The sequence below is a fragment of the Melozone crissalis genome, unplaced genomic scaffold (genome assembly GCF_028551555.1).
Source record: "Melozone crissalis strain CALT ecotype California unplaced genomic scaffold, PUWL_Pcris_2 ptg000023l_1, whole genome shotgun sequence".
Classification (NCBI taxonomy): domain Eukaryota; kingdom Metazoa; phylum Chordata; class Aves; order Passeriformes; family Passerellidae; genus Melozone; species Melozone crissalis.
The window spans coordinates 15,616,079-15,632,992 of record NW_026535801.1 but is presented as its reverse complement, the minus strand read 5'-3'; the positions used below and the strand labels follow the sequence as shown (position 1 = coordinate 15,632,992).

The window sequence follows — 16,914 nt, the reverse complement described above, 5'->3', positions numbered from 1 at the left end:
TCTTCATAAAACAGGTTTTCATTGCCTTGTTTTCTCTGAATACCCAAATTTCACAGAATCCATTTTTAATACAGGCTCCCAGTCTCTGCATTGTAATCCAGGTGATGTGTAGGGTCCAGCTACACAAATATAGTAGTTCAAGATTACCCTGTTTTTTATTATTGTTGTAGTCTGACTCTGTAGGGGAAATCTGAGGTGATCAAGGGGAAATCTGAAGTGATCTCTCTGCAGCAGTCCTTAGCTAAGTGCCCCTTCCAGCCTTGTGCAACTAAGGAGACAGGTTTATTTGGATTTTTCTGCAGTGTGTGTAGTTCAGTTGCATTCTGCAACTGTTTGTTTTAGTAGAATCTGTCTTCTTTGGTCATGGTGTAAATTCAGCTGGGACAGTTAGTTCTGCTCTGCTGAACTCCTTTCTCCCAGTCTTGGTTTAGCTAAAATAAATCCCCATCTTCAGCTGAATGTTTCACTGTTTGGCTCTTTGCTTCCAGAGTTTGAGATCATTAGTAAGTAAGTTATTAGGAAAAAGCATTAGTAAATATAATACTGCTGCCACTTTTGAACTAAAGAAGAAAGCTGTGCACTGCAAAAGTCATGAGTTCAACCATCTCTAACCAGGTAGTCTCCTCAGCTTTCTGGTGTTCAGAGTTCATACCCAAGATGTTTTAGGCAGGCAGTCTCTGTTTTTCCAACTCTGGTTGTTAATAGCTATTATTTTCAGTTAGTTTCATTTAGAATACTTGGTGCAATACTGCAGTTACTAATGTTTTCTCAAAGTATGTGCATGTGGGTGTCCTCTCCTGACAAGCTGGAAAGTAGCCTGGAAGCAAGGAAAAATGAGAAGTGTACTCCCTTGGCTCCCATATCTGTCCATGCCTGGAGATTTGTCCCCACTAGGACACTTTTCAGATCCCTCTCTTCATTTGAGAAGTGCTGGTGTGGTGCCTGCCAGGGAAATCAGTGCCAGGGAGCAGGGTGGGCCTCTGTGAACAGAGAAATAAAAGGAGGAGGTGGCACCCATGAGAACAGAAAGATGCTGGGATACATGTCAGCAAAGCTTGTCTAGACTAGGGGTTTGAAAGCTCAGAAAGATGTACAGATTGGCATTCATTTATATATGTTGGGAGGTTAAGTTTTCAAACCAAGCATATTTTCACTGTAAATTGCAAGGATAGGAATTGGCAACCTTAATTTCAGCTGTCCTGGCCTTACCCATACACGCAACTTAGTAAGTGTTTGTGTTCTGTGTGCATGGTCCTGGTCATCTTGGCAATCTGGATCATACCCAAACATGGAGCAATGCAGTGACCAATGTCTCTGGAATATGATGCCTTAATGTTCAAAAATCTGATTCCTCTTTTTTCCCACAAGTTACTGTCAAAGATAGTAGCAAAGCTGTTAGAATTCAAATACTGTGATGTATAAGTACAAGTTAAATTGAACCAGAGTCCTTAGAATCTGTAAACAACATGAGACTGAGAGCTTGTCAAAAAGCTGCAGGTTGTTAGAAGCTCACTTCAACTGCATGTGTCAATATGTAAATCTTGCAGCCAGCTTCCTGCACTGCTTGGTTCTTACATTGCAAAATGAGGAAGTTCCTCTTAGGTGTTTGCAATTTGTGTTAAGAATTTGATTTCTGAAATGTTGGTGTTGCAGAAGAGGGAGTATCTCAAACAGTTAATCCTCTTGCTAATTACATATGCAAAAGATGATGCAAGTGTGGAAGCCAAGCTTGTAAAGACAGAGGACCTTTGCTGAATGGTGTATGAGAGGATTGGAAATTCTTCCTAGGAAAACATTGCATTTATCAGCAGGAATTTGGCACCACATTTACCTCTGTGATCATTGCTAAATACCTGATACTTGCACATTTCATCCATTTCTAATCCAAATTCACTCCATGCTGGAGTCACAATTTCTGTCAGCAAACAAAAGCATTATTAGTTTTGCAATATACTTGGATTTGTAGCTGGAAAGTTGTGTTCAAAAGTTCTTTGGAGAGACTTGGCTGGGAGATGTTGCTGATGTGAAAGATCTGCTTCTGAAATGGTTCCAGTGACGTAGTCTTTTGACTGGAGTCACCATGATACATGCATGGAATTGGGAAAAAGTTGTTGATTTGCTTACTTGGAGAAATATTTAAAATAATGGTAAAAATCAAAGGGAAACCTATGGTTATCTGTTTTGTAGTTTTCAAAATACAGAATACTCAAAAGAAAAATGGGCACATAGCATGGAGGACTAAGTGTTAAAATGTGACCTGTGTGTTAAAGTTGGGATAGAAAACCATGTAAACTGTTGTAATTAAGTCTTTAAAAGCTGTTTGGATAAATGTGTTGCAGATACTAATAGTGCATGGGTTTTCTTGTGTGCCTTTTGAAATATAAAATGCAACATGGGAAAGACTTGATTTGTCGTACAGAAATCTTGGCTAGAGAGAGAGGCATAACAAAATTCCACTGCTTAGAATAGTTTAATTTGCTTTTTTTAAAAATTCTATATTTTCTTTTATTGTTAATTTTCAAGGAAAATCAGGTTTAATTCTTTTTCTCCTTTACTGATGTTAGAACTTAATATTGGATACTTTACATTTCAGTGTTGACACACACACAAGCTCATTTGAATGGTCACTTTCAATAGTAAATATACAGATTTTGATTTATATACACTGACTTGGTTTCTTTCGATGTAGGATGCAGTTACTACTGTGAAAAGCTGTTTTATCTTTCTTGATGATCAATTGCTTACTGTAAGACATTTCATATTCAGGGTTGAAGTGTGACTCTGCTATTTTAGGCAGCATAAAAGGTATTCTCTTTCCTATAACACTGAGGTATAGTTTGCATTGAAATGGAAGCTTCCCTGACTTTGTGTTTAAAATGGAATGTCTGGAGTGTGGATGTGGTACCACCACCTGTCTTGATGCTTCTAAATCTTTTCCTCAGTGGGCCAGGGAAGGAGAGAGGCTGTTTTGCATCTTTCCACCTTTCTTCTGCTCTGAGCATCCTCTGCCTCCAGGCCCCTTCCCAAAGCAGAAATGCTCTAATGGTTGTTTTGGACCAGCTCTGAAGAGAGGTGTGCTGCCTTGGGGTAGCCAGAGGCCAGAATAGATTGGGCAGCATGGGGTGGTACACAGAATAAGTGTTGTGGCTATGGAGGTAATACCCATTCTTAATATTAATTCTTAATATTTGGTATTTGGAGTTCTGTATAATACAGTAACATTGCTATGTAATTTCCTTGTATTTTGAAGTTCTTTTTAATATCAAGTATTTTCATATCTGTTCTTAAAGAAGAACTGAAAAGTGATTTTCTCAGATCGGTGCAGAATTTAACAGGCATTGCACTCTGCCTACGTGCATGGGTTTGGAAGTTATGCAACCTCTTTTTATAGAGTTGTATGTTCTGATGATCTAGGTTTGCTCAGTTAGTGTTTAGAAATATTAGTGTATTAGGAGCTGTATATCATAAAAAACTTAAGTTATGGCAAACTAATGTGTACCTCTAAATATAAAAACATTTGTGGTAAGGTTCAAGTAGAAACTTCCATCATTTTGTATACTGGCTTTAAACTCACTGGGTGGAAGAGGCCAAGTTGCTGTGATGTAGAGCCATACCCAGCGTGGGGATGGAAAGAACTTGCATGGAGATGCTGCATATTTAGTTGAGGCAGAGACAACTGAGAACTGAGTGCCCAGCGCAGGAACAATTGCTGTTGGATATCTGCAGCTGGGGGGAGAGGGAGGGCTGTAACAGGGCATGTTGTCACCTTGGCACTGAGGGAGTGCCCTTCCTGACATACTGACAGGTCTTTATTCCAAATTGCAGAGGTACTAGGTCATCAGAGTGCAATTGCTCAGGTTTTTTAGGATGAGCAAAATGCATTTTTTCCTGTTCTCATTGTTGGAGGAGACTGGACTTGTTTTTCAGAAACATTACACGCAGAAAAATCAACCTGAGGCAAACACCTGGCATGAAAAGAATTTGCCTGAATACTAATAATTTGGCGACATTTAATAAGCAAATTAAAACAGTGTGTAGTAATGGGAATGCAGCTGCAGTGATTACTGCCAGATTCACCAAGAGTAATGGACTTTCATACCAACCCAGACTTACAACAAATATTGTGATTGTAGGTAACTAAATGACCATGGAATCTGGAGCAGAGAACCAGCAGAGTGGAGATGCAGCCGGTACAGAGGCAGAAACCCAACAGATGACAGTACAGGCACAACCACAGATTGCAACGTTAGCCCAGGTATAAAAATCATATGGTGTAATAGTTTTACTTATGATTAATATTTTTAAGAGGGATAATGTCTGCTCACGGGGCTGAGAGAAGATTTTGTTGATAACATTCTGAAACACATGTGATGTATAGTTCTTATCATATTTGTCTTCGCATTTTTAAAGCAGTACAGTAGAGTAGTAGGCTGTGTTAGTTCTGGAGAACTGTATGTGTGTAAATTGTGTAATGTTAACACAGTAATGAATAAAAATATTTCTAGCATTCTTTACCACAACCATACCACTGAAAGGTATTCATTTCAATACGTGTAATCTACTGTCTTGCTGTTGTGTTTTCTGTTAAAAACTTGTCTGTAGTAGTCAGTTTAATTCTGAAGAAAGCAAACCTAATATGTAGATAAATAATGCAGCAAATAAAATATTTTATCAGATGGGATTTATATTATGAGCATTACAATCAAGTGGAACAATCTGGCGCTTGACAGCTCGTGTTACCCTGTTGTCTCCAGAGTTTCACAGAATTTTTGGCAAGTTAGAGAGACAGAAGTAGATAATTTGTTTTCCCCAAATTATTTTGGAGAGACAAGAAACACAATCCCAGCTCTATCTCTGATTTTGGGATTGGGTTTCATTTTTTAATACACTGATGGTTGGCAGAAGCAACCCCATTGTATGAATGGCTACAGAATATGTTTAGCTCTCTTCTGTAACCATTTAATTTGAAAACTAATTGTAGTCTGCAAAGACCAAACAGGTGATTTTGATCTCATAGTTTATGGAATTGAGTGTCTTTTAAGTGGCACAGTTAAATCACTTAGTTTCTATAAATGATTAGTGTCTTTTTAAAGTCATTGCACCTTTTGGTAGTCCAGAGACTACCAAACAAGGCCAAACATGTCCTGCCTTCTGTAGTTGGTACATTTCCATTCAGTGATAGTGTAGGGATTGGAGCTGTTTAAATGCACGGGATGATTTTGTTGGGTGAAGCTCTAGTGTGAATTTACAAGCCACCAGCTGCCCTGCACCAGCTTGCCTCTTTGGGCAGTTTTCTCACTGTCTAACTTAGGCACAGGATGTAGGTGGTGTGAATAACACTTCAATGTGAACTGAGTGGAAGTAGTTTATTTCTCCTGCAAAACCAGTTAACTGCTGCTCACTTGATGTGCTTTGAGGTTTAGTCCAGTGAATCAAGAGTGTTTTACATTTATGTGTTAACATACTAACCTCCAGGGAGCTGAACTTAAAAGTATGTAGTGGGTAGCATGCACTTTACTTGGACATAATTACCCCAGTGCTTGAATGAGACTGTTTTTCCAAGTAAGAAAACACTATACAAGTATGGTTAAAATCCACATGAACCACCATGTTGTCATTCACTATATTATCTGCACCTTGGCTTTTCCCCAGCCTGTGCAGAGTTTGTGGAGGTGATAAAACAGTCTAAACATAATTCCTTGTGTTGTTCACATCAGTGTGATGTTACTATGATACTTTTAATAAGTGAAGTGGCAGTAATTGGCATTAGGGAGTGCCCTCACAGGCCTAGCCAAATCTAAATAACTAATTATACCAATTTAATTCTTCCATTATCTCTTGTAAGGTCACCCCTTTTGCAAGCTTAGTTTAATTGCTGAATTTTTAGTGAGTTCAGGGTAGCTTTCAGAGGCAAAAGGAAACTCGTCCCAGTTCCACAAGGTATGAGTCAGAGACATGTGCGGAAGTTACACTCTGCTGTGGGCTTAATCCAACCACAGTGGCCTCCAGTTGATCAGCTTTGCTGTCATTGCCAAGGACTGTTTAGTCAGACATGCATTATTGAGAAAGGTCACTTGGCAAAGGAATATAATTTGTCAGAGGAAAGGGCTCTCATGTTAATCTCAGCCCACTTTCTCTCAGATGCAAGTTAAGTAGCACCATGTAATGCTGCATCTGCTTTCCTGAAAAAGGAAGGTAAAAGCAAATGCAAATTGGTGGATTACGGAGAGACAGCTGTGGAGGAGAGAGGTCTGCATGTAATTCCCTTTAATTTTGTTGTTAAACAAGATTTCATTGTAAGTGATGGATGTTTATGAAAGTTCAGAGATGAGCTATTGCAGCTTTTTGAGAATCACGTGTTCACAGGGACAGCAGAAGAATTCCTTCTGCATCCTGTGCATAGCAGCGCTTTGAGATGAGGTGGGACAGCAGTGCAGCCCTTTCTTGCACTACAGCTATGTGGATTGAATATCTTTTAAAATGCTCTTGAACCCTGGAGCATTGTTAGGTTTTGCAGACTTGGGTAACCAGAAGAGAGCTGGCGAGTCAGCGAGCCATGGCCTGGCTGAGGTCTGCCAGAGCAGCTCAGGCTTGCCTGCAGTCCTTCCCTGAGGCCAGGGAGTGTGGGAGGGACACTCACTGGGGCAGGGTGCGCTGCACCCTGCAGCCTCTCAGGAGCCCCCAGCCCCTAAGCCAGGCATCCTGTCAGCAGACAGCTGGAAGTTCTGGGTGTGCTGGGCGTGTGCCCAGCCATGGAGCAGCCTTGGTGCGTGGCATTCAGCTACCCAGAGAAGTTGCTGTGGCCTGCCAGGGTGAGACTGTGGCATGAGCAGCTGTGTGTGGCTACTGCTGTCCCCAGAGCCCGAGCCACAATGTGCCATGCTGAGCTCATCTGCGTATCCCTGCTGGCATGGCTGCCGTGCCTGCAGGTCTGCCTGGAGAAACAGTTGGGTTTAAACATGGGCAATTGTGCCTCATAGAAATAACTCCTGAAAGCAGAGTTTGTGTTGACCTGTTACACAATAATCACAGTGACTGCCTGCAAAATACTTATTTCCACTGCAAACTCATGGGGTTTTTCTGTCTGAACACATGGTCAGTTTTCCTCATTTACATGCACTTTGCCAGCTACTCATATGGCTTTATCTGTAGAAAGTGAAAGGTATGATTCCCTAAAAATGTTAAGTTCTTACATCTGGCAAATTCTTTGCATTTTCCTGAGTGAGAACAAAAATAGCTCCACTCCCATATGTTTCTGCCTCTTACTCAGCAGTGTCTGTAGGAGTACACCCGAGTCTGAGCAGTATCCAAGTGAAGTAAGTGAAAGGTAATGATGTATTTGTATCAGGTTACCTCAAAATAGAGGCAGTTGTGTTCTTCTTCTTCTTGTCAGTGATTTTACAAATTATGTTTGAGCCTGCAGAAATTCTGCTTTAGATTATTTTGTGAAGTAGGTCAGGTGTTGGGCTCAGGCAGTTCAGGGGATTTTATATTACGCTGAAACATTTGGGTCATCTGACTGGGGTCTAGAAAAGGCATAGTTCTTTCACCAAAACAAATACTGAACTAAGGAGATTTTGCAATAACCTAATTTATGCTCACTGTCTCTTCTTTGCAGGTATCTATGCCAGCAGCTCATGCAACATCTTCTGCCCCCACGGTGACCTTAGTTCAGCTGCCCAATGGGCAGACGGTTCAAGTGCATGGAGTGATTCAGGCTGCCCAGCCATCAGTTATTCAGTCTCCACAGGTCCAGACAGTTCAGGTACTGACTGAAGAAATTCCTAAAATGTGAATTGGGCCTTTGAAATAGGCCTGTTGTTGTGCTGTATTTGTGTCCTGGATTGTGTTTTTGCAAATTTGTACAGTATTTGCTACTCTGACTTTTTTTCTCTTCTGGCTTAACCACTTTTCATTTTCAAACATTGCTGAGTTTCATTTCCCTCTAGAATTTGTTTGGTGAGTTTAGCAGCTTTATGGTTTTTCCTACAGTATTACTCTGCTTTTTCTCTATACTGTATTTCCATATATTTTTATTGAGTAAGAGTTCATACTATTCTCAAGTGAACAAAAAGATGATTTTTTTTAATACTGTAATTTTCATAATTAACGAGACCAGTATCCTAGAATGAGAGCCTTTGCTCAGTAAGAAATATTTGCGTTGGTTTACGGTAAAGGTCTCTGTATGTTACTGGTTCTTTAAAATAAACCTAATGGTCCTTACATAGAAATGGTTTTAAAATGTGCAGGTTGAGTGTTGTGTGCTTTGTGAAGCCTTAGCATTTTCTCTTCTCTGAAGCAAGACAGGTAATGCAATATGGTGAGGTAGCCTGAAGATAGGAGACAAGTAGTCTGAAATCTGTACAACTTCTAACTTGCTTTTTATCCACTTGAAGTTCGGTGTTACTGAATGCAGAAATTCTTTGGTGTACAGCAGCTACACCACAGGACAAGGACTGCACATTATTCATTTGCTGTTAGAACAATTAGCTCAAAAATGTTTCATTTCAAAAAGTAGGTAATGTGACTTTTTGATAGAGATATTCAACTGGGCATTATTTTTAAAAATAAGGCATGTGTAATTTAAAACTAGACCATTCTGATAATAATCATTATTTTTTCCTTCTCAGCTTCAGTGCTGAGTTTGTGGCAGGCTCTACCATCCTCAGCCATTGCAGTCAAAATTTGAGTTTTAATCTATCAGAGGTGAGCAGTTTTGAGATAAGTGCACAAGTTGCTACCCTGGAGGTAGAAGATAAGGGACTGACAATGAAGCCATTCTTGGAATTCACCTGGTTCAGTGCAGATCCATCATGTTTTGATATTCAGAGTCCAGTAGTTCACAGTCAGCCTTGGACTTATTCAGGCCCTCTGTCTGACAATTATGAGATGTGAGTGCCAGAAAGATTTTTGAGCCTTTAAGAATCTTCTCTACGGTGCATAAATTGTCAGGATATGAGCTCTGTTTCTCACATAAGCATAATTAGCTTTTATATATTTTGTCATGCACATTTTGAATTTAAAATAATATTAAAATAATTTCAATCATTTTATTTTAGCTTTCCTGCATAAACATTCTGGTTTTTTAGCACAGGTACTCAGAATTGCAGCACTACATTATTTTTTAATATCTTCATGTATGACATTTTCCTGGCAATTTCCCCCATAAAAGACAATGTCTCTTTAACATATCTACCTCATTATTTATAAATTGATGTTTTTTCACTATTATATTCTTTATTTCCAAATGTTTCTGCTACCTTAATTTTGTTTACTTATTCTCTCCCTAAATTTTACTAAAAAAATCTTTTATTTCCTTGCAATGGATGAGAACAAAACATCACAGAAGGCAAAAACTGTATGATATTAATGTTTAGGTTTTCTTGCTGGAGTATTGAAATTGTAAAGATCATTCTGATGGGTAGATCACTGACTGTGGTCATTCTTTGTGGATCTATTACTAAGCAGTAACTTTCTGTTCATTATCTAGATAGAGCACTTGCATTGTAGTGTTTTTCACAGGATATCAACATTTCCTTAAAATGAAGGCATTGGAAGTGTCTTGTTAAATTTGACTGCTGTTCTTATTTACAGATCTCCACCATAGCAGAAAGTGAAGATTCACAGGAATCAGTAGACAGTGTCACAGACTCACAGAAACGAAGAGAAATCCTGTCCAGACGACCCTCCTACAGGTATGGAGCTTAAAGCAGAAGCATTTCTTGATGGATGGGTGTGTTGACATGGAGAAACAAACAGTGGGATTGTATTTTTATTATTTTTAGATTTACCATTTAACTGAAATCTCTCTTCTATCATGTCTTGCAATTAGAGTATGGAATATATCTGTGGAATAGGATGCAAAGAGATAAGCGGGAGAAGGAAGAAACCTCAGCAGTTACACTCAGTTGAAGTGTAACTGAGAAGTGAGCTGAGAACATGCTAATTTCCACATTTCAGAAAATTGAGGTATCATTGTGATAGATGCCTTAGAAATAGCTTTAATGAATACTTAATATACAAAATACACTGAAGCTTTGCAAAAAGGGACTTCTGTGTAATCTGTAGTCTGCAAAAAATCAACTCTACTGGTTTTCATTATTGCTGAAATGCTAGCAGCAATCAAACTTAATTCCTTTCTCCCATGAGACTTAAGGAAGCTGTGATGTTCCATAGCTCAGAGAAAATTTCTGCTTGAGCAAAATAGTTTGTGTTTAAAGTTAAGTCAGTATATGAGTAGAATATAGTGAAAGGTATCTAGTGTCTCTTTCTCATGGCAAAACCAGCTGAGGTTCTCCTTCACGTGGTGTGTCATGTTACTTTATTCATTAAGCTTTTGTACAGCTTTTTGTGTCTGTACTAAATCCCACTTTCTTTCTTAAAATATGCTAAATAGCATTAAGGAGCAGCTCTGGAGTTCAGTAGGTTTTAAATGACCTGTGAGTTGCTGGTGCTTTAGAAAATTCAGATGCTCCTTTTTTCTTTATGAGCATAGCCTTGGAAATAGAAGTCGGGCTGTGGGCCTGAGCATATCTCAACCATGGTACTTTTTTAACACTTGGGAGATTGTCTGCCTTGTCCAGCAGCCTTCAATGCTGTTCTGCCAAAGATAGTGAAAATCATTGCTGAAGATTCCTAGCCATAATAGATCTGGAAAAATATTTTTATTTGTGAGTAGCAGTGTTAACTCCAAGGCTGCCACAGATTCCCTTCAGTCTGCTTCTGCAGCAAGACACTTGATTTTACTATATATGGAAGAGTGGCTGTATATGGTGAGAAAACAGAGCTAAGTAAACAAGCAGCAGAACTGAGAAGAGGGTGCTTGTGCATGCTGACTTCTCATTGAGATGGACTCTCTTGCATGCACTGGTGCCACAACACAGCCTCTGTCTTCAAACCAGATCCTGGTGACACAGCAGCATTTGTTAGCTGCAAAACTTGTATATGCAGCTCAGACTCCAGGCTGGTGGTGGTTAGGTCAGAAAGGCTGAGCCAGACCACTGCTGTCTTTAGAGACTTCCCAGACTCAACCTGCTGTAACTGGCCCAAAACAAGATAGGGGCAGAAATGTCCACAGCATTGAAAGCCATACCTCTTCCACAAAAACTCCTCTGTGATTCTGCCACTCAAGTACATCATGTATTCCATCAGTTCATAGCCCCTGTATTTGTAAAGCTGCCACCTTATCCTTTACCTTAAATCCATTTTTATGATGGCAAAGGTAGGTTTTAACCACGATTTAATAATGTCATGAGGTTAAAAGTGATTTTTCTTAATCTCCTTGGATTTTTTTCTTCATCATCCTGGCTCTCTCCATATTTTTTCATCTGTTTCATTCACTAGTTTCTGATCTAACACCTAGACTGCAAACTCTTTGGATGGGAATTTTTTATTTGTCCAAGTGGTTATTCATACAGTGTTGCCCAGTGCTGGGGTTTCTTGCATGCACACAAAGTCAAAACAGCAACAGCAAAGCTCTGTTTGTCAGGCTGCTGAGCAGAATGAGTGCTCTTCCCCTCAGATAGCTTCATACAGCTGTTCTGGCCCACACAGCCTTAGGAGGCTTGTCTGAGTTATGTTGTCTTGGAAATTGGGGTCTACAGCTGTGTTTGCTTTGCCACCGAGTTCCTTTGCCAGTCCAATGGAAAACATAGGAGGAGAGTTAAAAAAATATTGCCCTTTACCTAAGGGCATTTTACTGCATTTTGCTGTGACATAATAGAATATGCCAGCAGTGAAAGGAGCCTAACAGTCCTCTGAGGAAGGACATGATTGATCTCAGTGATGCAAATTGCAGTGACTGCTGTGGTCAGTCTACAGTCATGTTCAGTGGGACCTGTAGCAGTGATGTTTTAAAAGTTTTGACTTTGGATAATTAGCTCATGGAAATAATGAAACAATATGTTCTTTCCTTTACCCATGAACTTTCTCAGGCAGAGCACCTGTGAACATAACTGTGAGACTGTTCTCAAACACTGGGTATTGTCTCCCAGGCAGGTGTTAAATTATGAACTGCTGGCTGTCTGCAAGTATTCCTGCTAACTCCCTTGGTACTCAGCTCTCTGGCTGAGGTGTTTATAGTCTTTGAAATGGAGCAGTTCACCCAGTGTAAGTGAGGAGACAGGTTCTGACTTATTTTTTCCAAATATTTATATATCTGAAAGCAGGAAACAAATAAAAATGGATGAGAGAAACATGCTCTGAAGAGAAAGGAAGGGTTGTAATAGCTGTATCATGGGTTTTGACAAGCACAGCTGTTCTGTGCTGGCTCCCTTGCTCATCAGTGCTTGGCATTTTGAACAATCCTCTCCAATAAGAGTTTGGAGATAGTCTGTGGTTTTCATTCTCCACTCATATTCTCCTTGCTGGCTTGCTGCACTTCACAGTTTTCCCCAGCCTTGTGTATCAGATAGACTATTTTTCTCCCCCAATTTTTATTAAAATCTCTACAACACACTGTCTTTGCCAGAAAAATTTTGAATGACTTGTCCTCAGACGCCCCAGGAGTGCCAAGGATCGAAGAAGAAAAGTCAGAAGAGGAAACAGCAGCACCTGCCATCGCCACTGTCACGGTGCCAACTCCCATTTACCAAACCAGCAGTGGGCAGTACAGTATGTAGTCTGAATTTCTCAGTGGTGCTAGTAAGTGGGGATGAGAAGATGAAGAGCTATTATTTCTGTAACTGTTGTTTGGACTAGGACAAAGCAGGAGGTGAAAAAAAGATCACTTTATTTTGACTGTTAACCAGGTCTTTTGAACACATTTCTATTGTAAGTGTTTGAAAGGCCCCATTAACATTCTGGGGCTGCTTGCCCCTTGGTGCAGCTCATGCATCCTGAGGCAAAACAGGAACTAACTATAATGCTATTATAAACTTCTTCACTTCAGGAACTAGATGGGGCAATTCAGAAGTTTCTTTTTTTTCTTGGCAGATCATTAACACTTGTTCACAAAGCTGTAACCTCATCCTTAGAAAAAAACATTATGGTCTGCAGTTACATTTTTGGAAAAAAACAATATTAATATATGTCATAAGTATATAAGTATATATTTGTGTGTTAGATTTTATAGATACAGTGTTTTGACTTGAAGAATGATTGAGGATATGGCCTTAAAGATAAGACACATGCTGTCTCACACTAACCATAGAGCAGGAGACATACAACACAGACAAAAGGGAAAAAGAACTACTTGTTTATATCTGTCTCTTAAAATCTCCTTAAAATTTTGTATCTCTGTTTACTCCTTAACCGCTTTGCTTTGTACCCTGCTTAATTTTATTGAAATGGATGTGGTTAATTCTGATTCCTGTTATAACTGTACAATAACTGTGTGTGCAGACACTTGAGGTTTTGGTGTGTCTGTATATAGGAACACAGTGGAATTCTGTGACTCAAAAGGGGTGATGTCCCAGTATACCTGCATGACAGGACTAGGGGAAAGAAAGGAAAAAAACCAGCAAAGTTAAGACTGCGTGCACCAAACTGTACCTTTATGAATGATAAAACAGCTAGTAAGGGTCTGAGGAAGTCGTGGAGAAGGGAGGACACAATCGGAAGGGAAAAAAATGTCAAATTAAAAAAGAAAGTGAAACACAAGATGGATAGCACTAGCAGCAGAGGAGACTGAAGGGCATAAAGCACAGAAGATGAGAGGAATTTCAGATGACAAGAAAAACTAAGGACTGAGAAAAATACCTAAACCAACCAAGAAGAAAATCTTAACAAATTAAAAAGTATTCCCTGGGGGTGGGTTGTGGCTCTTCCATGTAATTCTGTTTTATTAGCGAAACTAATCTGTATTTTAGCTGTGGGTTTTGGCCCTCACAAACATTTGAAAACTTACCTTTCAAAGGATGATTTCTTTCACGTACATTGAAGCTATGTGTCTGATTTGGGTGTGTGTAAGGGTTCAAAGGATTTAGCTTAGATCAGTATTCTTCCATACCTAGGTTTAATACTGTAAGTTAATGAGTGAATTGGTGTCTTAAATGCTGGGTTGATTTTTTTGGTCTGCAGTTGCCATCACCCAAGGAGGAGCAATCCAGTTGTCTAACAATGGCACAGATGGAGTACAAGGTCTCCAGACATTGACAATGACCAATGCAGCTGCAACCCAGCCTGGCACCACCATTTTACAATATGCACAGACCACAGATGGACAGCAGATACTGGTACCCAGCAACCAAGTTGTTGTACAAGGTGAGAAACCTCACAGCCACTCATTCTGTGTAACATTTTCTCTGTGCAGGTATAAGTTGCCAGCCTGACTCCTTCAAATGTGTCAGGAAACAGAATTAACAGCTTTGGCACAGATAAGTCCATAAAATTACTGAAATTCTGGACAAAGCTGTTTGTCATATTTTTGGAGCCTTTCCGTTTAGATTGGTAAAACTGTGGATATTTGAGGTTTAATATATTTATTTTTGCTTTTCCTTGCCTGCATTTTGTCCATGCAATTTTTTTATATGTTCTGCAAAAACTAATACCACTTTAGAGTTCTGAGTTCTCCCATATGTGTAACAATAGGAAATCTCAAGCAAACATTAAAGACAGGAGAGAAGGATGTTTGATTGTTTCTAAAGGGACACTTTAATTTATTAGTAATTTTCCCCTTTTTTCATAATTTCTTCCTACTGTGACTTTTGTAAGTAGTCACTGAGTGAGTGACTCAATCAGTGAGTCTTGGAATCACAGAACAATTTAGGAGAGTGCCTTAAGTGATCGTTTTGTCTAGCCCTCAACTTAGCAGACCTATTTTCACTTAGAGTAAGTTATGGGGACCTATTGTATCAAAATACATGCTTTGGTTTATTAAAAATTGAGAAGTATTACCAAATTTTTATTGAAAATAACAGAAATGTACCCCTGCTTCTATGACTGTGAAGTAGTTGATTTGAAAGTTATCCAGTGAAGAGTTTATCAGGCATCAGTAAAAATGCATAGCAGAGAAGGGTACTGTTGTTGAATTGATCTTTGGGTTTTTGTGTTCTTAAGGACATATGATTTCTTTAGGTGGTATTGTGATTTTTTGTGAGCTCAGGCAAAATTAACACATTCCTAAGATTAAAATTAATAAAGTAAAAAAAAGCCAAGGCCTTGCTCATTCTAGAGAAGCAACAGAGTGCACTGTTCATCTCTTGTGGGACTAAATGCTGCATTTTTGCACCTTTTTTTATGTTAGATACTTACACCTGCAGTTCCTCCTTTTCCAGGCAGATGTTTGGAGCATAGCTAGAAATAGTGACCCCCATCCTTCTCTAGAAAAATGCTAGAATTGCCCAAAAACCAGAGCAGTACAAAAAATGTAATAAGGAAGAAAGAAGCACAGCTAAACTGCAAGACTAATCAAGTTACTAAGCACAAGTGAAGATTTCTCCAGCAGTAATGCCCAAAACCTTGCATATATGAATAAAGGCAGCCTGAGGTGGCAGTGGTGACCCAGATGATGGCTGTCCCTGCTGAGCTGTGGCCTAGGCTGCATGCTTAGAGAGATGGCTGGGTCGTAGGGAGAGGGATGGCCGTGTCAGGGACAGGACAGGTTAGAGAGGTGAGCGGGCGCTCTCCACAGCACGTGTGACAGCGCTGTCACCACACTGATGTCCCATTCCTGTGTGTCCCTGCAGCTGCCTCAGGAGACGTGCAGACCTACCAGATCCGCACGGCCCCGACCAGCACCATCGCTCCAGGAGTGGTCATGGCGTCCTCGCCCGCGCTGCCCACCCAGCCGGCAGAGGAGGCCGCGCGCAAGAGGGAAGTGCGTCTGATGAAGAACAGGCACGTACCTCCACAGCTCTGCCACTGCCCAGGCAGCTCTGCGCTGGCCTAGAGTGTCGAGTGCTGGTCTTTCTTAGCCATGCTATGAAATGCTTCATGAAGAATTTGCCTTTTTTAAAAAATGCAAAGCAGAAATGCACATCTACTAGTGCTGTGTGTTGCGACTGTGAAACCTTGAGTGAAGTGTCAGACTCGTTCTGTGAGGCGTGTGAATTTGGTTGTTGCGGTAAGGAGAAAAGCACTCAGTGAGATACTTGTATGACTGCAGATATATTCTTACAAACATTAAGATGAGTTGCTTTTTTTGAGTTACTACATTCATGTGGTTACTTTGCTGGATTTTCTCCCTTAGCCTTGCTGCTGGCCCACATGTGCTCCTTGTGAGTACTTTCTTGATTGTCTCACTTGTTCTTTTAGCCGCTTTGGGTTTTCTCCTCCAGGGGCTGAAAGGCTCAAGCAAAGGCTAAATGAGCAGCTATTCCCTTTGATTGAAGTCCTGTGGAGCCAGTAGTGGCAGCAGAGGGGCTAAAAGAAAGGTAAAGTCTTGGTCCTGTAGGATCCAGTGTAAGCTTAGAGGTGGGAGTGGGTGAAGGCAGCAAAGGAAGGGAGCTGTAGGGAGAAGTTGAGCTCCTGAAGTCTGTTGCTGTGGGAATGGGAAGGGGTGGGCCTGAACTGGCCCATCACACCAAGCTTGAACTCTTACATGGGCCACAGATTGCAGCCTGTGTGTTCCACTGTGACACTGAGAACCCAATGCTTCCCGCCCTTCTGAGCAGGGGAAGCCCCCTGAAAACCTTGTTAACTTCATCTGTCAGTCTGAAAAAACTGATGTTGTGCAGGTTCATTCCTCTTCTGTAGGTTGCTGTGCTGTGAACATAATGAAAACCTATTTGAGCAGACGCAGTGCTTATACAAGGGGCTTTAATGAAATAAATAATGCTGAACAGCAGAGGTCACTTTTTTAAAAGGTTTTTGTACAGAATGTCACCCATCTCCCTTTTTATATCGTTTTCTCATACCAGGGAATAGTGGATATCACTCTTTCAGGCTGTGCATTTGAAAAAAAAATTAATTAGAATCACAGAATACCCTCATTTAGTCATCAGTCTTATTTCAGTAAAAGAAAGCTTTTGTGTT

The 16,914-nt window shown here is 40.2% G+C and overlaps 1 protein-coding gene across 3 annotated transcripts in view; it reads left to right on the top strand.

The window, feature by feature from the left end:
- The window catches only part of CREB1 (cAMP responsive element binding protein 1), a 37,884-nt gene that overhangs the window by 14,503 nt on the left and 6,467 nt on the right, over positions 1–16,914 (top strand). The window contains exons 2-7 of one of the 3 annotated variants that reach the window (XM_054277575.1): positions 4,134–4,255; positions 7,619–7,765; positions 9,595–9,695; positions 12,470–12,612; positions 14,020–14,202; positions 15,627–15,777. In XM_054277575.1, the coding sequence (XP_054133550.1) occupies positions 4,142–4,255; positions 7,619–7,765; positions 9,595–9,695; positions 12,470–12,612; positions 14,020–14,202; positions 15,627–15,777 (839 nt within the window). In that variant the 5' untranslated portion in view covers positions 4,134–4,141. Of the gene's footprint in view, positions 1–4,133; positions 4,256–7,618; positions 7,766–9,594; positions 9,696–12,469; positions 12,613–14,019; positions 14,203–15,626; positions 15,782–16,914 lie in introns of all 3 variants that reach the window. The other 2 variants (XM_054277576.1, XM_054277577.1) reach the window with 2 other exon arrangements.